The 24,607-nt window shown below is 52.6% G+C and overlaps 1 protein-coding gene across 2 annotated transcripts; it reads right to left on the reverse strand.

Moving 5' to 3' along the window:
- Positions 1-4,418: 4,418 nt before the first annotated feature.
- Positions 4,419-19,851, reverse strand: ATP6V1G3 (ATPase H+ transporting V1 subunit G3). 2 transcript variants are annotated; one of them, XM_037070536.1, is made up of 4 exons: positions 12,393-12,576; positions 11,001-11,101; positions 6,923-7,098; positions 4,419-4,680 (listed from the first exon to the last, which is right to left on the reverse strand). In XM_037070536.1, exons 1-3 carry the CDS (start codon positions 12,457-12,459, stop codon positions 6,925-6,927), a joined length of 342 nt encoding a protein of 113 aa, XP_036926431.1. In that variant the 5' UTR covers positions 12,460-12,576; the 3' UTR covers positions 4,419-4,680; positions 6,923-6,924. The 2 variants fall into 2 exon arrangements, with proteins under 2 accessions (XP_036926431.1, XP_036926430.1); XM_037070535.1 differs by lacking the exon at positions 12,393-12,576 and adding an exon at positions 19,716-19,851 and having other exon boundaries at positions 4,425-4,680.
- Between the last annotated feature and the right edge of the window lie 4,756 nt (positions 19,852-24,607).

Genomic DNA, 24,607 nt, shown 5'->3' on the forward strand with positions numbered 1-24,607 from the left:
CGCTCCCCTTCCTCAGGTTTCGCCCAGTGCTCGCCCTCCTGGGGGACGCGCTGGTGGGAATGGCGCAGTCTCACAGTGCTTCCCGGTGAAGCCGGCTGCGGGGACTCATCACGCACCAACAGGAGGCGGCAGGGCCTGTCTGGTGCACGATATCTCTGCCTGGGACGGCAGAGATAAGATGACGCTCATTCCCCAGGAGCCTCAGGAAGCTCCCTGGGAGCAGCTCCCTGGCTCCCTGAGACTCATTTTGGGGGGCAGGGAGGAGGATCATGTCTGATGCTGCCCGGCCTGCCGCCTCGTGCAAGGTATTCGGAAAGGAGAGGGTAATAGCTTCCTGAGTCAAGGACAGCCTTCCTTCAGCAAAAGCGGGAGGTGAGCGCAACACAGCAAACTCTCCAAAGGAATAAAGAAAATCTGGTGAGAGTATAACGCTAAATGAACGCCGATAAGGGGAAACACGGTTAAAGTAGCACTTGGCTCTTAAAGTCAGGTAGTGCACAGTGAAAGTCGTAAAATGGGGAGACATGAAGCTGGGATGAAGGCATCGGGGTGGGGTTTTCTCAGGGATTTTTACCGTGTGGGCCAGAGGGGAACAAAGTGCCCTCGGAAATGAGGACGCGGAGGTTGGGGGGAGCTTGTCACCTCTAGGACCGGAGATTAGGGGCAGTGAATACAACAGAAAGGAAAAGCAGGTAAGCCAAACAATCTGGAATTTCACTGGGTATCCAAAAGATAAAACCACAGTGAGACTGCCTTTTCTTTTGTAAAGCAAACTTCCCTGTGTCTTTCTGCGCGGCCGGCTCCTACTATCGTTCTGTGTGGTCTGGTGGGGACCCTTCGGTGGCCCCAGAAAGCTGTAGGCACGTCTTAGAAGACAGACCACACACCTGGCAGGAGACCTGAGTAGGACACACGGACGGCTGCTTTATGATGTAGTGGGATCTGGCTTTCCGAAAGAACAGGGGTCAAGGTCACTTTCCCCGGCAGCTGATAAGACCAGCAGCAACAGAGTCCTCCGGAGGAAAAGAATGTTTTGAAAAGGGCAGGGCTTGGGGACTCCAGCAGAAAAGGGCACCGGAGGAAAGATTTAGAGGGGAAGGAAAACCTGGGCCCCTGCAAAGACCTAGGCCAGGGACTCGGCGCTCTAAGAATAAGTACTCGCCGGGCTTGAGGGGAGAGACGGGTAGAAGACACTCAAAAGGCCTGCAGACGGCCAGCTCAGCAGAAACGTCTCGTGGGATCTCCGCCCCAGACCACCCAGCGGAAGCCCCCGAACTGGGCTCTTTGCTAACGTCTCACTGGGAGGTCTCCGGGAGATTTCTCCGTGGAAACGACAAAGATGCCGAGTCTTGCAGGATGGATTTCCGTGGGTGCTGGAGAGGACTGTCGGCCCGCGGCCGTGGGTGGGATGCTCCGTAGTGCCCTTGAGCCTGTGCGGTCTCCACACAGCGTCGCCCAAGCCCTCTGTTTCCTTGCCTGTCTTTCTAGGCGTCCTGGCCAATGTAGAAAATGGGGTACAGAAATCTCCAATGTGTGTTTTCCTGTTCCCTTCTCCCTTACATCCCATCCATGTCTGCTTCCTGTACTGGGGTGCTCTGATGTTCAGGGCGTATATGTTTATAGTGACTGTATCTTCCTGGCAAACTGGCTTATGTATCCTTATACAATGTCCTTCTGTATCCCTGGTCGCAGTTGTGGACCTGAAGTCTATTCTGTCTCACGTAAGCGCGGCCACCCCTGCGCCCTCTGGTTGCCAAGTGCACAGAATATCTTGTGCCTGCACTTCCACGTCCAGCCTGCGTGTGTCCTCACACCCAACGTGGGTTTCTGGCAGACGGCGCTTCTCAAGTGTGGTCTCCTGCGTTGGATCGCTCAGGGGACCTCACGCCGGACCCACCGAATGAGAATGTCTACGGGCGGTGTCCCCCCGTCTACCTTCTGGAGGAGGTGAGGTGTTGCCACTTCTCCCTGGAGTGACTGGGAAGACTTGCGGGCCCCGGCGGGGGAGAGAGGAGCCCGCCTCTCTTCACAAGTGAGCGCTGCATGTTGGGACATGTACGGTCTCTCTGACCCCATCCGCACGCATTCGGGAGAAGCATGGAGCTCGCAACACACGTGGACAAATGAGCGCTCCTGAGAAAGCGGGTGACGGTGTGCAGTTGCCAAAGGGGATCCCAGGCCAGAGCAGAGACCACCCACGCACGAGTCGGGGTTCGGTGGGGAGGAGGGCTGCCTGCTGTGGCCGTGGGAAGGAGAGACGACATGGAAGCCATCAAGTTTCATGTACGCAATCTCCACGGAGCCTTGGTTTCTGCAAAGGGTGAGCACTGTGAGCGTGAGTGAGGGACCTCTGAACAGTCCACCAGGAAACCGGGGACAGGCTGAGTCTGTCTGTCTGTCCAACAGGAGCTGGCCAGGGCGTGTTCCTCTCTGCACCTGGTTCTCTGCCCCTCTGGTGGGAGCGCCCCCGCCCCTTGCCCCCCGCCCCCACATTCACCAGCCCAGCTCCTGGGCAACCTCCTGGTTTGGGGCCGCTTTGTCGGTCTGGCAGACCAACAGGGAATTCGAAGGCACGATTTAAGTTCTGAGCCTGCTAAAGTCCTGTTGCCAACTTCAGGAGAAGCTGTTCTCCCATCAGTACAAACTACTGATGACTGTGAATGTTAAACTTGTTAATTAATCCCTAACTGATACCAGGTGCCAAGCCCCGAGTTCGGCCCTGGAGGAGCCAGAGTCCACGGGCAGGCACGTGTGGCCGCTCGACACGGGACGTGTCATAATAGAGTCATAACAATCACGGGGGTGGGGGGCCGGTGGGGGCGAAGGGCCACTTCTCCTAGGTGGTTGGGAAAGACTTCAAAAATTAGACAAAGCTTTAAACTCGGCCTTGGAAAATGAGCAGGATTTGCCAGGCAGAAAAGGAAAGAAGAGAAACTCTGGGCGGAGAGAATGGCCTCCGGTCACAATAACCAGCCTCAGTAACATTTCGTTTTCCCGCCGCTGCCACTCTCGCTGCTGCGTGGGCTTTCTCCCCGCCACCGCGGCCTTGGCTGGAGGAGCGCGGGCTTTTGCCGGCCACACGCACGGGCTGCAGGGCACAGCTCTCTCTTTCAGGAGAGCCGCATTGCAGTGTCCTGTCCGCCTAGGGCCGGGCGTTTCTCCTTCCCTCCTGTGTGGCCGCAGACCATTTCCAAAGTCCTTTCAGAAGTCGTGGCTCCTCCCGATTTCCATCGGCAAAGTCACAACTCTTCCAGGCTTTGCCAGCCCCGGCCTTGCCACCGTGGGAACTTGCTTGCAGACTGAAATGAGTGTGGCCCTCGGGGCGGCGGTTTTGTCTGGGGTGTTGGGACGTGTTTACATTTGTGCTGAGGAAAGCATTTTTCTGAATTGTGACTACAAACTGTGAATTCACTGGGAAACAGCTCCTCGGGAGATTGGCAAGGCTCTCGGGGTCGCGGCGGGCTCTGTTGGAATGTCGTTGCGGCTGGTGCGTCTGGGGAACAGGTGCATTCTTACGGGTTGCACATTAGTAAGAATGGTAACGAGTTAACAGTGGTGGCTGCGTTTTCAGTGGAAGTGCTAACGTGATAACAACGGGTCCCCCCACCTTCTGTTCCACGGCGTCCCACTTCACCGAGAGAAACGGTTGTCTTTAAAAACAAGGCATTTCAGAACGGTCCGTACAAACCTGCTGCGGAGTAACTAGCGGTGAGTTCCGGCCCTTCCCCACGGCGCCACCCTCCCAGACGCTTTCCTTCCCCTTCCTCAGCTTGTCTGGCCTGGCTCCGTTTCAACTACAACCACGTTCATTGCCATTCGTGCTATAAACTCTCCTACCCCTCTTACTCAGGGCCGGGGAACACTCCGGGCGTCGTGTGCGTGTGTGGTCACCGCTGTCCTGTGGCAACACCGTCCCTCTCCGGTTTGAACGAGGGAGGAAGAGCACAGACGCTAGTGAGGTGCTCAGGGTCCGGGTACCCCACGGTTCCGGGAGAGGGATGCAGACAGCCTGGCTGCGGGGACAGTCCCCTTCGATGCTCTGCCACCTTTTTTACAACCAGCCCGGTACATGTGCTTTCTGGTCCCGGTGTCCTAGCAGGGGTCTGATTTGAGGGCACAAGGACCGCATGCCCTCGAGGCAACCCTCCTCTTACAGGGAAGTGGCACCCAGGGTCCCTTTGCGTGCTCTGTCCACCGAGAAAGTGGTAGTGTTGACTTATTGCTGGCCCTTCTGGACGGCATTTGGGAACTAACCTAGAGGGGGAAAAAACCCTGAAACCTTTTCATCTCTCTGCATTTCTTTTTTTTTTTCAAGTTTTTATTTATTTTTAGAGAGGAAAAGGGAGGAACAAAAAGAGAAAAAGAAACATTAATGTGTGATTGCCTCTCGCGTGCCCCCTCCTGGGGACTCAGCCCACACACCAAGCATGTGCCCGGACTGGGAATTGAACCGGCGACCCTTTGGTTCACAGGCCGGGCGCTCTACCCGCTGAGCCACCGCAGCCAGGGCTCATCTGCACTCCTGTGGCGCGCGTGGCTGTGTGTTCCGGTGCCGTGGGAGTGAGCAGGCAGTCTGTAGAGGCGTTCCCTGAGGTGCGGTTTCTGATCGGCACAGGGGCCAGACGGTGGGGGGAGAGTGGGGTCCTCACATCCTCAGGCGGTTCTGTTTCTGGGGGAGCCCTGCGCGAACAGAAAAAGCGTTTTCAGAGAAGTGCGTGTGCAAACACAGTCCCCCTCTCAGTGACTGGGAAAGCCATGGTGGAGGGACCGTCTCCCGAACAGGGGACGCCTCTTTCCTGGGTGGGCGGACCCTGCTCTGATGGCCCTGGACCGGAGCCAACGGGGAGACAGGACACCACATTTGTATGTAAAACGGGGTGACCTACAGAGAATCTGGGGTCCCGGGCAGGCGGCCCCCTGGCTCCTGTCGTGGTGTTCCGAGAGGGGTGGGCCGCTGGGCAGCCCCCCAAACAGCACAGCAGTGGACGAGGACTCTCCTTACCGAGACCGGCCTGATGCAGGGCATAAAACTCACGGCAAAACAGGCTCACTTAGCCCCACACCGTTTTGTCTATTAAAACATTAAAAAAAAAAGTATTGGTATCAGGCCGGAGGGACTGAGCGGACAACGGGACGCAGAGAGTTCGGGGCGCAGCCAGGACCAGACCCGCCTGCTGTGAGCGCCCCGCCCCCGCCCCGCCTCCTGTGCTGCCCTGAGTGTGCTCACTAGGACATCGGGCCCAAAAAGCCACCTGCCTCCAGGGGTGGGCTGGGGAATCTGTCATTAACCGGGGTGCTCAGGGTGACGGAGTCAAGCCCTTCCCTCCAGAAAATCGCCGTCTGGATGGCTTTTGCCACAGAAGGTGTTTAATCGGTTTACCGAGTGCTGGTGAAGGCCACCCCGAGGCTGTGCGTGCGGAGTGACCTCTCCAGAAGCCCAGTTTCACCCGTTGTTCCCCAGGCCTCGCTCTGGGGACACTGTCGGAATTCTCCGGTCTGTGCGTGGTGAGGTGGGAACCTTCAGGCTGCCCGCCTTCTCCCCGTCCCCAGCCAAAGATCCCATCGGGGACAGTGTTCCGAGGAAGGTGGGACCCCCTGCTGGTCATTAGGTGGAGAAGTCCCTGTCTCTTTCCGGTAAATGGAGAAATCTATCACGTAAAACCCGTAAGCTGTTTGGGGTTTTTTCACCCCTCCCCATTAAAAACACAGAGCAAAAAAGAAGTTAAAATGTTCTCCCAGTGGCCTGATGTGAATATACAATGGACTATCCCTGAGATTTAAAAGCTATGGTAAAAAATTTTAACTTTGTCTGCTCGAGGGAAACCTAAACGATCTAAAGCTGGGGGAACCTGAGACAGAAATCAGTTCAGACTCCTTTCTGTTTGTATTGGAAGCTGCAGACGTGGGGGTAGTTTGGGGACAGTTCAAATGTATCGATTAGGCTTCGTCAGGACTGGAGTTAAATTTTGTCTGCACGTATCAGGTCCCTGGCCGTGCTGAACAAGGGTGCCACCCCCCGCCTTGAGGGCTTGCCCTCAGCATGTGAGCGCCCCCCACCTCCAGCAGCGTCAGCCCCCAACGACATCACTTCGGAGACTAAACTTTAATGTATGAATTCCGAAGGGAGACACACATTCCGTTCGTATCACACAGTGACCTACGGTAGCACCTGCGATGGTTTTAAACCCAAACATCTGTGTTAGCAGCGAATCTAATCATCATTTACTTTTTACTTTTTAAAATCATATTTGAAAGAGAAGATTATCTTGTTATTTGAGGTTAGGGAGAGGGGATGGTTATATAAACCACTTCTTTCTTTCTTTATCTCTTCCTTCCTTCCTTCCTAATCTGTCATCCATCCATCTGTCCATTTATTCACCTATTCATCCATCCTTTCTCTTGCCATCCATGGAATTCTTAGCATGCTTCTTTGAATTAGTGGTAGCATCTCACTGGTTTTCTCAGGGATTAATGAGTTAAATAAAATCTTTGACAACTGTTCACCTTCCATCTGCCTGAGAGTCAGGGTTATATCTCCTTTAACAATCATCTTTTAACTACAGCTAGGAGCACATTTTCCTAACCTGATAAAAAGGGGTAAACATTAAAAAAAAAAACCCTCACACCCACACAACGTACTCAGAACCATGGTTTTGTCAAGTGTCAAAAAATATATTTCTCTCTGCTTTCTTCGTTTCTACCATGTTCAGTGACAAGGTCGTGCCTGTCACCAGAAAAGAGGTGGCGACTTTTTGTTTGTTTGCTTTTAAACAAAGTCAGTGCTAATGTGTGAATTATGGCACATCGGAATCTGTGAATGTCTAGCCGATAGAAGAGTTACCTCCCAAATTTCTGAACGGAAACACAATGCCATGAGCAGCCAGGCGCGTGCCCCGGCACCTAAGTGGACAGTGGGTCGCACCTTTAGTCGGCGGCTCTGTAGTTGGCGTGGATTTCTGGTTTCACGTCGCACACCATGCTCAGAACCTGTGTGAGCACACTCTCCACGCACTTGTCGTAGCTTCCCTTCAGGTCCCTGATCTTCTCCAGCACCTGCCCCTCCATTTCTTCCGCGATGCTGTTCTGGGAGCCCATCACCTGCCAACAGAAAGCGGAATTCACCACGAGACACGTCCCATCACACGTGCATGGTTTTACAGGTGCACAGCGTTCCAGCCCATTTCTCTACGACCGGTCTACGGTGTATGCTTTATGTGTTATTTCCCCAGACTCTTCTCACCACATGGAGAAGGCCACCAGCTTCCGGAGTGGGATGGGCAACCTTTCCTGAAAAGGGAGGGAGGTGGGTCTTAGCGGGTCGCTGCTACTTCCAAGTGGATGGCCCCGCAGTCCAGATGAAAATCGTCGGCTCACGGCCCTCGCACCGTGCAGAGAAGGGTCTCCATCACAGTTTCTGCGCACTTACAATAGTTTCCTCTCAGCCTTTGTGTCTTCCCTGTTGTTTATACAACCAGGGCAGTCACACATTTCAAAGGATCCTGCAGGGAAACCCTTTGCAAAGTCACTCTTTCCCAGAGCAAACAGCCCCCTTCGCACTTGCCTCCTGTGTGAACTCGGCCTCTCTCCAACATGGCTCATTCAGGTGATGCAGTCACATTTTGGGGTCTTGCTGTCTTTGTTCTGGGAGTGTTTAGGGGAGGTATGCACTGAATTTAGTCCAAGAGGTCCACTCGTGCCCGACACCTGCTTCCGGGCTGTTCAGCTCTAGTAAGTTCTAGAGTTTAACACCATCTCTCTGGGTCCTCAACTGGAAATCAAGGGCAAGAGAGACCATGGGGTTCAAGTTACTCTCTGTTTCCGTCCCGGGAAGTAGGGGCTTCCCAGGGCAAAGAAAATCATTTCGAGGAGATGTAGCTTCTAACCCATCCATGTAAAAAGCATCCTTATTTTTAAATTATACACATTACAGTAAGTCTCTGTGATCAAGTACGTGGTTTTCATTCATAGAACGTCTTCATCGGGTTCAGCAACATCTCCGGTGTTCGGTAGCCACAGGGGAAGCGGCCCCAAGTTCTGATGGTGCCGGCCTGGGGTGACAGATGCCAGCTGCTGGCATTCGTCACGGTGTCCATAGGCTGTGTTAAGACAACACGGTCATTTTCTGAAGACATTCACTGGGAAGACGGCGCGCAGCACAGACGCTCGGCCCTGGGCGAGGAGTCAGCCAGGGTCCGTGACCGCTGTGGCGTTCCCCTGTGTTGCTGGCACAGTTGCATTTTAGAAGCCATTCCCAGGGTCAGACCACACTGACGCACCCTGGGAAGTCACCTGTCCTTTTCTGTCTCGTTCTGCACAATTGCATCGTGTATTAGTTCTGCGTTTCGCTGGTAAGCAGTTATGCATTTCCACAGTTCGTCCTGGGCAGCACCCACCGTGCGCCCCATTTGGGGACCTTTCTGGGGTGGCGTCCCGGACCCTTGTGTCTGCAGGTGGGCTTCAGCCGTGTGAGAGATGATACGAGTGACCGCAGGCTCCACAAGCCCCCCCACAGACACACTGCCTGGTGCCCAGCACCTGTTTGTCACACGGAACAGAAGGAGCGGGTCTCCAGGTGTCACGGAGAACGTGTCACCTGTGTCTGTCGCTCTTGTTGGCAGAAGCTCACTGCCTGGATGCTTGGGACAAGAAGTAAATGAGAAGTTGATAATTAGGTGGCAGGTAACGGTACCTTTGGCCCAAGGGTGCCAGGAAAGGGCTTTCCCGTGTTAATTTTCAAATCTTCAAATGCCGAGGCTGGTGCGTGGAGGTCTCCGGTGGAGGGACTGGCCCACACATTTCCTCATAAGTTGTTCAAATGTCACAGTTTAAGAGAAAGCAGAGGCTCGGGTCCCACACACCATTTTGCATTCTCAGTGTGGGGGGGGTTCCCGAGAAACCAAGTGTGTTCACAATATGAATTCAGACAGAACAAAGCTGTAAAAAAAATCTTCAGCATCCCCAAGCAGACCATATACAGGTCTGCTTAGATTCATCTAACTTTTATTGCATCGACCACAGATTTCATTTTCCCATCAGAGTCCAGATTTCTTTGTCTGTGTATCGGGCAGACCTGGTACGAGCAAGATAAACCAACCTTTGACACAGAGCACCGCGCCCACATTGGGGTATCTGACTCTGTGTGTCAGGGGGACTCAACAAAGCACATGCACCAAGAAGAGCTAAAAAGGAACAAGAGAAGCAACGTCCAGGTGCGACCCCTGTAACAGACAGAGAAATGGCTTCTGGGGTCTCCTCCCAGAGCCACGAGCCCGGGGTTACTGAGGATGAGATCGAGCCGAGCGGCTGAGGCTCCGGCCCACAGAGGTCACGGCCGAGGAGGGCGATGGGCACCCACAGCTTCACAGGAATTGGGGGCAGCCCAGGCCTGAGCGCGTGGAGCCCCCTGGGTGAGCGTTGGATCAGCTCGCTGTGAAATCGGCTTAGCGCTCTGGCGAGGAAACCAGTGAGAAGATTTAATTATTCTCCCAGGCGGAGAACGAGTGTCTTAGACCGGAGTCACCTCTCCGAGATTCTTCTGGAGACGTCGTGTTGTGAGATTTCACACAACTGCTTTCTAAAATTACGGTCAGTTTTGTTATTATTGAAAAAGAAGGTATACCTGGATCAGAAGTAGCAACAGGAAATACCACAGCTGAAGGGCGTTACGGGTGATGCCCCTTCCCAGGTCCCGATTGCCGTGTTATGACAGGGCTCCGTAGGAAAGACCAAGGCAGAGAAGAAATGCGTAGTTTTTCCTTTTTCAATGAATAGCTATGGTATGTTTGCTCCTGGTGGACACCAGGCCAATACCGAGGAAAGGAGAGAACAAAAACAAGCCAAGCACCTGCCTTGGTGCTTACAGCCCAGAAGGAAAAACGGAAAGGACGTGCTTTTTCCTATACTGGCTTTTCAAAAATATCGTCCGTTTATGGTACAAGGTGAGTGCATGACTTTTTCAGGGCCAACAGGTGAGCGAGACGGGCGAGGGCCAGTTGTTCTGGGCTGTGTGCGCGTGGATGGACTTACGGTTCCTCTGTGCAAATATTGATAAAAAAAAGAATTTACTTTTTGTCGAGTGGCCCACTTTATCCTAGGAAGAACTTCTCATTTGGAGAACAGCCCATTTGAAAAAAAATTCCTACCCTGGGATGCAAAGGACCTGTTCCTACACAAACCCACACCTACTCCCACTGAAATCGAAGTTGTAAATGAAGGGATTTTCCAAACGGCTTGCACTGCATCTTGCCAAGTCAGCCTTTGGAACGGAGCTTCAGTCATACCTTTTCCCGAGGCCCAAAGAAAGTGTCGTGTGAGCTCTGGTTACGGCACACGAGATTTAATCATTTCTTTGAGTCCTCGTTGCAACTTGAAGAGGCCAGCTCTGAAAATGTCATGCACTTATTTTTTTTTTTTTTTGGAAACTGCAGGTACTTTTAAAATGCTCGTGTAGGGAGAAGTATTCCTGTATAGTCAGAGGAAAATTCTGTTGAATGGCCCCAGCCATTTGGAAAGCCAGTCATAAGGAAATTTGCAACAATACCCACGTCGGTGGTTTGTACATCTTGAATCCACTCAGGGAAAGTTAACCCAGCATTGTAGAACACCTATTACGGACTCTACTCATAAACACTAATAGTCAAAAATACGTTTTCTGATGTTTTTTTTTTCTTACAAAAAGCGGGCTTTAATCAATCATTTGTAGCCTGGAATCACACTCGAAGCAATCCCTTTGATTTTGTATTCGAGAAGGTCACTTTTCACATGCGCGATGTCCGAAATAATAATTACCGACCGACACGTTCAGCGGCAAACCAAAAAGCCTAGGAACTGAACATGAAACATCAAAATGCAGTCACCAGTTCGTCAGCGTTGCAGACTCAGCCTGTCGCTGGGCCGGGGCTGAACCGCTCCCTCCGGTGTGACTGCTGTGTCACCAGCTCACGACCCTCGGCGCCTTGCGCTCTGCGTCCACGGGGAGCAGTGCGGACGCTCCTACTCACCTTGGACTGTTTCATTTGCAGCTCCTTACCCTTCTGCACCCGGTATTGGTCGATTTCCACCATCGCCTCTTCCTTCGCTTGCTTTATTCGCTTTGCTTTCCCTGAAAAGTTAACAGTAGCATAGGAGGAATGATACATATATATGTCCCTACTCATGGAATGTCAAGCTAGATTTTTAAACGTACAAAATGAGGTCAGCATTATTCTTTGATGATTTTTTTTTTAGAACAGCAGGCTGCACAAGAAACGCCTCATCTTTTTCGACTGGATTCTCGAGACTGTGGGAGGGACAACGGTTGCTCACCCCTCCGCGTTTAAAGGTAGTGTCTGCCCCCTGCTGACAGCGGTAATGGCCAGAGAACAGATTTCCGCTGTCACTTACTCGAAATAGACATTATGGGGTCCAATTTTCTGTCCTGGTTCGCTGCCAGGAGCCCTCAGTCCCCGACAACTGGATCCCATTTAAGGCTGGCAGCGTGCCAGCACGCCACGGCCACGCCGCTCACACTCTATCAAACCCGCTTACCGTTTTTAAGTGCATTTTATGGGGATTTTTTTTCTTGCCATTCCCCGACTCTAGCATGTCTGATTAAGCCCCACAGTACATCAAAGTCGATCTTTTTTTTTTTTTTCTGGTAGCTTTCTCTGAGGGGGACTTGAAAGTGGTTGTAAAACCGATTGTTTTTAATGGTTGGGAGTTGAGTGAGGGCGCTGTCCTTCCTTTGATTAAGAGAGAAGGTGTAAGCCTGAAGCCAGGGTGCAGGGATGCAGCTGGAAGTCGGACGAATACTGTGTTGTGGGGTCATTAGCGACGCACGTGACTGACTTTTGACAACCCAAGGAAGTGGGGGTGGGGGGTTACAGACGAATATTAATTGCTGCCGCGCCCCCCCTCGCCTTCAGGGGGTTCGGTCTTAATGCTTTCTGGTCATTAAAACTTTAAAGCAACTCTGAGCTGTATTACAACGCTTTTTCCTCTCATCTATTGTCTTTCCGTTTCAGTTCAACGCCTTCCTTGTCTTGCCCATTCAACCTAGTTTCGCTTCTCTGATGATAGTGTCTCTTAAGCATTTCTGTCACAGGTTAGTTACAGTGAGTAGATTTCGAACTAAGTAACTGTTTTCTGATTAAGTAGCATACAAGAAAATCTTCACACGAGTTCTGGATCTGTTATATAGGTACGTGTTTTCGTATGTCTTTGCTGTTAAGAACGTTTGTGGCATTCGTGTATAGATAGGTTTAAATCTCTCTCCCTGCTAGGTCCGAGGTGCCTGCTCACCACCCTGTAGTACATGGACTGACGACTCACCGAGTTCCACGTGGAAATGCGGCCCTTAATGCCTCTCAGCTTTGAGGGGCCTTCTGAAGGCCTCCTCCAGAGCAGATTCCTACCTGCCTTTATTCCCCCTAAAATCCAGAGTCTGGTGAAGCTTGCCGGAGCTTGAGGCTGAAGGAACATTAACAGATCTTTTTCCTTCTCAACCAAGGCTCGTTACCATCTTGCCTACGTAGGATTCTGCATTCTCTACGGTTCCAGCCCTTCCGTGGCAACCAAACACATACTATTTCACTCCCAGGAGACCCAGATGAAGTGTTGGTGAGAAAACTATTCCTGGATCCCAGCCCACGTCCTTATCAGCACTTGTCATGAAATTAGGACAAAGATGTATTTAAGATGTAGTAACATGTTCTTAGTAGTCATGGGTTGTAGGATATGTAACTGTTTTATACGATGAGTCCCAGCGACCAGCATTCCTCTGCGTCTTAATTCCATAATATGCGAACGTTTGGTTCCAAACTCCCGACTCTAGCCCATAAAAAGAAAAATTATAGTATCAGAAATGCCGCAGCCCCACCCCAGCGCCCCCCATGGACGCGGGATATTAGCTCCACTCCCCAGCGCCAGGCTCCGAGTGTCTGCGACCCCCCCTCCCTCTCCTGGCACCAGTCACCTGCTGGGTCTCGTTCAATTAAATGGGAGAGTCCCGAGACCTCGCTGCTGGCCGCCGTCTTCTTGGCCGGACTCAGAGCTGCCCCGGCGGGGGCCTGCCGTGCTAATCCCCAGGGGGAAACCCGGCCCCGGCCGGCTGACGCCCGGGGGGCACGTGTACTCCTGTTAACCTCGAGTTTGCTGCCCTGCGTGCGGGTGGACAAGGACTTCCGCACTTTGAGATTAGTCCTTTCTTGTTCAGTACCAAACACAAAAGGGGCCCCCACTCTTCTCTCTGTGGCCCCCATAGGGATGGCCCCGTGGGATCAGAACTTGCGTGTGACAGTCAAATAGTTGGCCCCAGAGTTCCTACCAGGTCACCCAGCCTCATTGGGCCAGACGCTCCGCTTTCTGGTTTAGGAACCGTGCCTGTCTCGTGTATCGTTGTTTACAAACTGCGCCAGCCGGTGAGGACCGACGCTGTCACCCACCCGTCGTCGCTCTTTCAGTGTTTCCCGAGCGCCGACTGCGCACGCTGCCTGGGGCTGGGAACCAAGGACACGGAACCACGCGTGGCAAGGCCCCGCCTCCGCTGTGATTGGTGGGGGAGGTGCTAGGAAATCGGTTTGGAGCAGGGTAACTCTGGACGCTGTGGCAGACAGAGGGAAACGCAGGGGGACGGAACGCCCTTGGCTTCTCGGTCAGGGGAGGCCAAGGGCAGTGCGTCCCAAGATGCCCACACGCCCCTGAAGCCCAGAGAACGGTGTCCGGTGGCTTGGATGGCTGCCTTGGTTTTGGGACCTTCTCTTTGATGGGGAACCTGGGGTGTCGTGGGCCGTTTCAGACAGATCAAAATTACACACTAGACCCTGCTACAAAGAGACGGGAGAAACTATGTCATTGGAGCAAGTTGGAGTTTCTGAACCTGAGATTTCTCAGCCACCAGACAGATTGAATCACCGCAAAAAGTCACTGGAAGGATCAGGAAAAATGTATCCGAGGTGCACGACAAAGAATATTCGGTAATTCGTGCCCGTTATCAGGAAGACGGGTGCAGTTGCTGGGGCCTCTGGCTGAGAAACAAGGCAGCAAGCCAGGCATGAGTTTGAGGAGAAGCCCCCAGGCCGTCACCAAAGGAGCCTCCGTCACTCTCCCGAGGACACCCAGGTGCAGGTGTTCAGGAGGCGGCTGGGCAGACGGTCTGGGATCCCGGAGAAAGGTCTCGGGCAGCAGCAGAGATTCACAGACGGGTCCTCTGGGCGTGACTCCACGCGGGTCATAACGACGGGGTTCGGAGTGAAATCCAGGGGGAGCCAGCAGAAATGAGCAGGAGAGCGGGGAGGGCTCCACCTGGGGGCACACTCACTCACGGGCTGAGAGAGCCGCGGTGAGCGGCCCAGAGCGGACACTCGAGGAAGGAGGTGACGGGATCACAGAGGCAGAGAACAGCGGGATGCGGCTCCGAGCCTAGGGCCACGGGCCCTGCCAGAAGCTGGAAAAGAGCACACGCTCGCTCTGGGTCTCCCAGAGGTGCCGGCCCCGCCGGCGGCGTGTGTCTGCACACCTGGCCTCCCGATTGGGGGGATGACGCGTCTCCGCGGTTTGGAGGTCCCAGTTGGCAGCCCTAGAAATCCGACACAGGCGCTCAGTGACCAAGAGACAACCTGACAGCTGAGTACCTGAGGCCAGGTACCTGGGCGGGAGGCGAGAGCCGGTGTCCACATGGACGCATCACCTGACACGCACGTGCACCGAACAGAGCTCGAGGGGCTGTGAACACAAGCCCTCCTGGAGCACGTTTGGAGGGTCTCACCTGTTCCCAAGAACCATGCTCGTTCTGTTCCAGACGGGAAAACACACCAACCCTGGACACCTTGCTCGGTGGTGTTAACATTATGACCAAACCAGCCTTGTGCCAAGAGCGCTCTGTTTGGCCAACACTGGAAAAGGTACGTGCCAGGAAAACAAACCTCCCGTTTGGTGCCTGAGCTTGTTACCGGGTCCAGGGGACTGCCCCAAACTGACATTGTTTCATGAATCCGCTTTTTCGGGTCTTTAATTCTCCTTTACGTGCACTTTCCTTATTAAAAAATATCATGAGCGTTTTCTGTGGCTCCTGGCTGCATAAAACCAAATGGCATTTGTAGATGAAAATGTGGTTATTATTTTAATATGACCCACTCGAAGGAATGAAAGTCCAATATACGCTCGCGCCGCCCATTAGGCTGTGCACCCTAAAGGGAAGAGGAGGGGTTTACAGGCCTGCAAAACACGGAGCACAGGGCCAGGGAGGCCTAATAGAGCCACTTCTGTTTTATTGGTTTATTCCAAGTCCTGTCTTCCTGGTCCCAACACATCCCCTTGCGTAGTGAAGCACTTATTAACTCAAGGAGCTTGCTTCAATAATTCAGAATATCTGCATATTTGGGAACAAATGGGCAATTAGCGGATTTTAAAAAGTACACGTGGTTGCCGTCCTAGAGACCGGCAAAAACTCGTGTGTGTGACTGTGAGAGCCGATGTGAGACCTCGGCGTGAAAAAAGCAGAAACATTTTCTTACCTATTCATTTTGCACCGAAGGCGAAGCCCAGAGGCCCTCCTAGAAGACTGTGCTTAGGAGACGACCGGGACGGGGGACTTCCCAGCTTTTTAGAGCGCGTCTGGAACACGCCTGCTGGTCCAGTGTGCTCACGATCCAGATCTGAGCACGGGCCTCGTTCACCCTGTCCTTCCCTCTACGGCCCAGGATGCAACGTGCTGCTTTGAGTACAGTGGAGATGCTATGTCCTGCACCTGGCAAAGCGGACGGGTTGTTTGCTCGCGGGAGATGCCGTGGGCACGTGGGGGAGAGACAAAACCCGGGCTCTTTGTGTGGTGTCGAGGGTCTCCCATTGGAGCTCCTGGGCGGGGGGGGGGGGGGGGCGCCAGGGCAGCGCTGTGGAGCGGTTGGGGTTTGCAGGGGCTGTGAGAGTTGGAGGGAGCACGCTCTCCTGCCAGGGCGTGGCTAGCCGCGGGGGGCTCGTGGGTTTCAGGGAAACCGGGCTCTGGGTTTCTCCTGTAGAGGGGACCCTGAGTTTCTGATCTAATCCCGATGGAAGATGCAAGGCAGTGCCTAACTTCTGGGCGTCCAGGGCAGCTCTGAGCCAACCCGGCTCTGCCTTAGAAAGGTCACCTGGCTGGGACCGACACACCCCCTCTCAGGTGTGGGTTAATGAACAGCTTTTTAGGCCAAAGGTGCTCACTTGCAGTAAGAGAATCGAAAACCATGCCAGCCTGCCGTGTTTTCATCTAAATTCAACCAAACAGTGAAGCCGCTTTGCCCATAAAAATCTGTGTGAGTGTCCTGACTGGTACACATAATTTTATCCATAATCAGTGAATGGAAGCAAATATCTTAGCTATTTTAATCACCTACCCAGAAGCCGTCCAACTCCCTCCGATTACAGGAAAAGTTGACTCAGAACGTGCAGCAGTTATAAAAATAAAAAAGAATGAAACTAGATTGTTTGTTCTACTTATAGTGATATACAAGTATGTGTTTGGTATATTAAAAATAACCCTGTAGGCTGTAGTTTACTATCTTAGGTACGGTTTTCCCATCTTTGAAACATCTTGGCTACACTTTCATTTTACAAAAAGGAAAGACTGAAGCTCAGAGATGCTAAATAACTTATACAAAGAAACATACGTTTATATAAAGAAACATAAAAAAAAACACCAATGCTTTTTGTACGCTGAGGCCTCACGTCCCAACCATTCAGGCCTGGTTGCTCTCTGCTCCTCCCTACACACCCCCGTCCCCCCAAATTGTCTCAGTATCAGGTGACTGCTCAGAGGGCACGGGGCAGCGTGTCCCGTTCCCACAGACCCCAGCCTTTAGGAGAGTTCCCGGAGCATCGGGTCTGTATCCCTCAGGGCACAGCATTGACCCCGCGCACTGTCTTAGGTGCCAGCATCTCAGAGGTCCGAGGCGGCGCTCCTTAATGGAATGCATTAATGCTTTCGCAGCGTAATATCAAAATGCTGCCACCTCATTAATCTTGTGTTTTTCTAAAATGATCCACATGGGAATTGCTGTTTTTACTCTCTCTCCTTCTCCTTCCCTCCCTCCCTTTCTTTCTCTCTCTCTCTCCCCCTTGCTCTCTCTCTTTCTTTCTTCCTTAACTGTATATTTGGGGGTCCACTCTAGCAAATGCTCCAGGCGGGCGTCTGAGAGGCTTTGAAATAAATGGGGTCAAGCACGGGAAAGTGATCGTAGACCTAAATGGTGTTGGCGGTCGGGACTCGAGGGTCTTCACTCTGAGCCCCTGTGTGGACTTCATGGACGTCAGATTTCGAACGAATCCCTTTACAGGAAAAACAAGCACAGCGAAACGGGTGCGTTTATAACAGCGGAGGGGGCCTGAGCCTCTCTCGACGTCTTCCCTCCTCTTCCTTCCGGCTCACGGGTGCGTCTATCTCACCGGGGAATTCTCCCTCAGGCGTCTGGGTCGGTTCAGCTGCAGCTTCACCACCGTGGCTTGGGCATAGCCACCCCATAAATACTTGTTCAATTAAATGCATGAATGACATTAAAACCAGTGAAATAGGAGACATGCTGAAAAATGCCTGATACAAAAAGGCATGCTTACTTTGTCTTAGAAGGATGAAAACCTTGCGTGGTGGGTGCGGCCGGCGACGTTGTCACGACAAACTTCCACTTGCTGATAACTACCTGAGGTGACAACCTCTACCCGGTGACAACTGTCCTCCAAGCCTATAGTTGCTGAGGCAAAAGGGACAGACTAACATTCTCTGGGATGCTGAGTGCGGAGGTTAGTTGTTGAACGTCAAAATATTTCCCAAAACATGTTCAGGGCCTGGGTATTTCTGTGACTGGTTAAATATTTGCTTGAATGTCCATCAGCAGAAACGAAGTAATAATAGGTCCCCAAGGACTTTCAAGTCACTGGCAGACACAAGGAACGTCTGTATGCAAATGACACCCTGCATTTCCCAGATCCCGGAAAGACAGGTGAGCCATGTGGCTTTTATTTACCCTTGAATCTGAGGCCGGGCCGTTCAGGGCGGTTCCCACCTCCACATGACTTACTTGCTTCTCAGTACTTTTCTGCTCAAGCGACTTTGAAAAAGAAGGCATAATTGGTCAAAATCACTGGAATCCTATGATAATATTGATAACACATGTGCTCATCGATTACCTACAGGGTCACAGTGACCTGCATTGTCATTCCGCTTCTTCCATGACAAGCGAAGGTACCATCATGATTGCATCTTAAAAATACGTCCTTCTGCGCTGGATGTCCCAGCTGTGGTGGAGGACATTTGAATGCGCAATGAGGGAGTTTTGTCCCCTGAGTCACCAGCAGGTGCTGGCCAGCTTTTTCTTCTCTGGAAGTGCTCTGCACCCTGCCACTTTGCAAGCATTTGCATGGCTCCTTGTAGAAAAAGAACTTGTGAAGTTTGCCAATTTGACTCCCTTAGCTTTCTCCTTCCTCTCCTCTTTGAGCAGTAGCCCCTCCCCCCATCCTCAAGGGACTCGTTCCTTTTGGGGTTGGTGCCCAGGTTGCCTTGTGTTCCCCAAATCCTTTCGCCTTAAGAAAGGAAAAGTGTTGACCGGAGGTCCCTCCTGCACTGGGCTGAAGGTGCCCCCCCGCCCCGCCCCGCTGTTCCCGTCCCCACCCCCACACTGGCAGGAAGAGTGACGTGAGTCACAGCTTTACCCATGGCCTCTATCTCAAAGGCCCTTGACTCTGAGTAGGAGGGGGAAGGTGGACCGTGGATCTAAGTGGGATTGAGTGGAAAGATGGAGTGGGGTGGTGGGAAGAACGCAGGCACTGACCCTGGCTACCTGACTTTGAACTGCAGATCCGTGACCTTAGACTGTTTGGCATAGAAATGATGTACATTTCGGGTAGTGTGGTCATGACAGTCTTGGCTTGGAAATCAGACCCCATCTGGACCCCGCCTCTGCCGTGGCCCCCCTGTGTGGACCCGGGCGGCCTAATTTCTGTTGGCTCCCCTTCCCCTCCCGTAAAAAGGGTTCACCGGACGAGTAGATAAGACTGGCACTGAGCACGGGGCCTCGAGCAGCATTTCCTATTTTTCAAAAGCATTATGACCGTTTGCCAATGATGGCCTCTCAGGTTCTACATCCATGCAAAGGGAATAATAGTAATTCCCGATGTGCGCCATTGTTGTGAAGATCAAAGACAACAGGAAGGGGGTGGAAGCTCATGGAGAAAGTCCTGCGAGTCAGGACACCGCTACATGACAAAATGCACAGAAAGTGAGGCCGTGAGGACCGAACGGAAGTATTTTAAAACCTTAGAGGCTCCAAGTCCTCCAGAACAGGACGAGAAGGCTCCACGAACCACGCTGTCCCACAGAAACAGGCACGGATGCCAACCGCACGTCCATAACATACTCTCCTCACCAGCCCGTGGCTTCAGCCTGGACACAGTCCGCCTCTCAGTCCGGTCACACCATCGTGACACTGGGCTGCAGAGCTTTGGGGAAGTGGCAGGGGTGGGGCAAGCCCCTGTCTCCGAGACTTCCACATCCGTGATCCTTTTGCAGCCCCTCAGAAGGATCTGCATGAGAGACCTATGTCCCCATTGCGCAACGAGGAAGCCAGGACTGGCCGCAGTCTTGCAGGAAGGGACTCAAAACCAGGGTTGGAAGTGAGCGTGCTGCCGGGGCCCAGGCCCTCCCCACTGCCCGCCCACCCCCCTGTCCTCGGGGTGATGGAGTCCCTCACAGTCACGCCGCTAGGGGCACTCACTCTTCTTGGCCTCCTCCAGCTTGTCCTTGGCTCTTTTCTCTGCCTGAAGGAGCTGGTGGATCCCCTGGGACTGGCTGGTCATGGTGATGCCCGTCAAGTCAAGTGGCTTCTGTGAGCTCGGGGAAGGGACAGCTCTATTTATCCTTTCAGGAACCACCATGTGGGTCAGTTTGTGGTGTCAACAGTGCACTCTGCACGCAGCTGTTCCTGCCCCAACAGCCTGGTAGACCAGATAGCTGGGCCCCAAGGAGAGCCCAAGGGTAGAATCAGACGAACGAGGAAAGTCAACGCAAGGGAGCCGCGAACCTATCAGTTCTGGGAACATCAGTTCTGCGGGAAATAAGGACACTTTCCCGAAGGGCCGAGTCCATTTATTACACAGGATGGAATGTCTTCCCTCTTCTTTCAAGAAATAGTGACTCTTCTTCCAGGTTACAACGCCTGTCTTTGTTCCTCGTCTGTGTGGTTCTAGTCTCAGGGCTTTCCCTTTGTTTCTAGTGACTCAGTTATCACTTGGGGCAACTTTGCTTTCTCTCTGCTAGAAAGGAGATTACTCGGTTCTGTGCACAGAGGTGGCTGGGGGTGGGGGGGGCGATTCTCCTTTCTCCCCAGAGCTCACACGGCAGGAATGAACAGGTTCGGGCGTGGCCTGGCTCCCCAAGTGCACTGGGTGCACAGGTCCCGGGAGGCCTTGAACGTGGTGGCCAAGTCGGCAGTGAGGGAGCTCAGGACTGTAGGTGGTGAGGTTGAACGAAAACCGTCTGAATGCACACTTTCTACTGCTCCGTGGTTGCCTTCGGGGTTGTCCTAGGACACAGCCGTGAAATCCGTCTTACTCGATTTGATGTGACCCAGTAGCAAGTAGACACATAAGAACGCGGGTCACCGTGGAGAACTATCGAACATTACGTACACATGTCTAACATTTTTATCTGAAATGAAAAAAAGCTCATCTTTTGACTTATGGCCGAGACATTTCTTTCCCGAAACGATGGGCAGGTTGGATTTTCATGGATTGCTGCTTTCCTGGACTACACCTGTTGCTGCCTCGCCTACAGAAACCAGCTCCGACTTCTCTAAACCAGTGTGCAGATGTAAAGATAGTTATAAAACCAGCGGAGAGCTCCCCTTTTAGAGACTTTAATGGTAATTTCCCCTAATAGCTCTGAGCTGTCTCAGAGGCTGCGCCTGCGTCGCGTGAGGTGCACAGAACCTTTCGCGACTTTTCCTGAGAGGAACAGCCTTTCTTCCCCTCCAGTAGAACACCTCTTCTATCTTTCTCATCACCACTGAGTCCAGGGGTCATATTTCATTTTTATTGCATCATCACAATAATCCGTACAACCGGAATAGACAGGTACAGCCCTTGGTAAATACACATTTTAACTCATAAGCGCAGAGATGAAGATACGTCAGGGGGAGCTTCTTCGAGCTCAAGTTCAGCCCATCTTAGACCTTGGTTCGTACTTTTCCACTAACGCGGAGGCCGTGCAGCGCCGTGATTTCTGTGAGTGGTTAGGTGGGGATGGGTACCTGGCACTTGCTTTAATCTCGTAGCAGCAGTACTTCTGGGGCACCTCCTGTGCGCATGCCCCTGAGTGGGGCTCCATCTCGCATTAGGGAGGGAGGGCAAGTCAGGGGGAGCGCGGTCCCTGGACGGGAGTGAGGTGGCCGGGGCTCACTGAGCCAGTTATCGGTCACTAACGTAGGCTGTTGGTAGGCCGCTTCGAAGTGTCGGCAACTTGCTGTGAGCTAATGAGGGGCAGCCGGTTGTAGCCGTATTTCCTATGGGACCTCCCACTCACCTATTCATATGAAGACAGAGGCTAATATGAAGGTTAATATTAATATCTCTTTTAAAAGAGATTTACCTTGATTTATTGAATCGAAAAGGTTTTCCTTCTGCCTAGAAATGAAACGATATGATACTTGTCTTTCATTGGAGTGGCATAAATAATCTTTGGTTTCGATTTTGCTGGTGTTAATGTCGATCATTTCTGTGTCCATGTATAAGACACACGATTCACCAATACTAATACTTCTCTTCATGTGATGTCATGATTATTTATTATCATTTCCAGTGATAATTCAGTTACATAGTTTGATGAAAATTCCCAGGAGTACAAGGGGTATGGTTGTCAGCTGAGGTAGAGAAAACAAACCTATTGCTCATAGCAACTGTAAAAAAAGGAAGTAAGTGCCAGAGTCAGTATAGCGTACACTTAGGCCCCAGCTCTCTGATTCTCTTTTTTAAATACCTTCATATTTCTTTCTGATTACTGCAAAATCCAAAAAAAGTTACTAAAAAAGACAAATCTTAAAAACAAAATGGGTCCCCCTCAGAAAAGGATCCGAGTGCTGAGGGGTAAGGGGTTACACAGAAATGCCTCTGATTTTTGCGTGTACTTGGGAAAAAATTTAACGTTGAATGTTTTGAGTAGCTATAATTACAAACTCAGCCAGGGTTCACTGTATGCTTTTTTGGTTTCTCTTTTTTGAAGTTTCGTTTCTCCTCAGACTTCCTCTTCTCTTTCATTCCGTCATCGCCTCCGCATGGTTCAGAAGCCCCCACGGCTCTTCCTCTTTTGCCGGCATTGGTGTTGCCCTTGAATCTGAAGAGTAAGGAACGGGATATTGATTCCTGGCTTCCTCAAGGCCTGGGGCTTCTAGGCATTTCGCAACACCGATCACCTCTGTTCTCTGCTTTGTCACCTGCGTCCCTAGACACAGGGACGTGACTTCCTTATTCCCGTCTCGCTTGCACCCTCTGAATCTCTCCTTCCCTCTCTCTGTCCCAATGGTCACCATACTGTTCATTTTCTCTCCAACACCAGGGACCTGCCTCCTTCTGCCGGGAAAATGGTGACTAGTCTCAAGGGTGGAACTTTCTGGGCCCTCCTCGACCTCACTGATTCTTCTCCGTCGATCCCCGTCCAACTCCTTATGCACACCGGTACATCAGGGGGCACGTCCCAAGCCCCATGTTCTCTCTGTCACTCATACATATGCTGTGAGCCCTTTGAGGGTTCAGACGGCGCTGCATTCACGGTAGACACTGGAGTGGAGCTTTGCACACAGGGGACACCAGCGTGGTTTTTAAAAAAAATGGTTTATTATGTTTAAATTTTTAATTTATTTATCTTTAGAAGGGAAAGGGAAGGAGAGAGGGAGAGAAATATCAATGTATGGTTGCCTGCTGGGAACTGGCCCCTGCTGGGAACTGGCCTGCAACCCAGGCATGTGCCCTGACTGGGAATCGAACCGCGATCGTGTGGTTAGCAGGCCTGTACTCGATCGACTGAGCTACAGCAGCCAGGGCCGACACCAAGCATATTTTAAAAAATTACAACGACACTTTCAGACGAGGTGTACAGCAAACAAACTCTATTCACTGTGAGAAGCTTCGGCGGGGTTCTGCTACATTCCAAACTGTGGTTTTTGGGTAAGCTTCTTCCATCAAAGGAGCAAGCGTGTATTTAGCAGTTATTGGGATGAAAAGGCAGCGAGGGTGAAAGTATTATCATTGAGGACAGTCATTGCTTAGAGCTGAGAGAAAATAGTCCTAGCTATGGTGACTTTACGAGGACTTGTGTCCCAGACGGAGCCTGCCACCGTCTGTCCCCAGGGCGGCTCCGACAGACCTTTCCCCTTCCATGTTCGCTTTCCTGAAGAACACGTCTCCCTCCGGTCATCTGTTCCAGGCCTGTAAAACCTGACACTCAGTCACACACCCCCCACAACGTCCCAGGGCCCATGCCGTGGTCTCCGGTGGCCACCAAGCAAGGCTTCCCATCCCTGCCTCCACGGGGGCCTCAGAGGGCTCGCTGTGACGGAAGGCACAGGGCCATGGGTGCAGGTCCGAATGGCAGGGAGACCCTGGGCTGGACGAGGGACAGCAGAGGCCTTTTGAACGGCAGCATTTCACACGACGGTGACAGAACGCTGCCACTTGGCATCTCAGTTCCGCGTTTCTGCTGCAGTATTTCCCGGCTTCCCCATCCCTGGAGAAGAGGAATCGCCTCTTGGGATAGGTTCCGGGGTTCATCCGGGTAGTTCTAGTCCGAGGAAGTTGTCCTGAGGTGGCCGGGTGACTGCTCAGTCCCCCCTGCTCCCTGTTCTGGGACATCTGGGTGCAGTCGGTTCTCCTGAACTACGGATGTGGGCGTTTATTCAGAAGGATGGAGGATTCGTTGTCAGCGCCCCGCGAGTCCTGCCAGGCAGCCTGCTCCACCCAACACCTGGAAGGCTCCTGTCGCCCACCTTGAAGGACACCAAGGTTCTCAACGTCCCCTCCCCCTTTCTAGTGGCTCCCGCCCATCTATTTTGGGGTCCCTTCCCATTTTCTCTTCATGTAAATTTTTTGGAGTTGCCCAGGATTCAGGCTTCACCCTATTTCTCTTTTCATCCATGGCCACGCCCTGGCGACTCCCACCGTGTTGGGGCGTAGCGTGGCTCAGTCCGGGCCGCAGAGACCGTGAGACGAGGCCCAACTCCCGTCACCGAGAAGCTGGGTGACCTTGGGCGAGCTGCATGGCCTCCGCTGCCATGCGCTGTGGGTGGAACAGTACCTGGGTCGTGGGTGTTTAGTCATGGAGATTAAGTTGGATCGAGTGTGAAAACCGCAGGTCACGTGGTAAACGCCAGCGGTTGTCGTGAGCCTTTGGACGAAGCAGGGACCCTCGCCCCCGGGAGCGTGGGACCCGCCCGACTTCCACGCGCAGCAGGAAGTACAGCGGCTCCACCCAGTTCCCCTCTGAACCCTGTGGTCTGCTCCTCCCGTTTCGACACCGCGGAGTGGGAGCTCGTCTGCTGGGAGTTTGTTGTGCAGACGGGTGTTCTGGTTGCGCCGGCGAACGGGGTACCTGCTACTCCCCGCGGGCACACTGACCAGC

This window comes from Sturnira hondurensis, unplaced genomic scaffold (assembly GCF_014824575.4).
Source record: "Sturnira hondurensis isolate 20B ecotype Veracruz unplaced genomic scaffold, ASM1482457v3 Scaffold0018805, whole genome shotgun sequence".
Lineage (NCBI taxonomy): Eukaryota > Metazoa > Chordata > Mammalia > Chiroptera > Phyllostomidae > Sturnira > Sturnira hondurensis.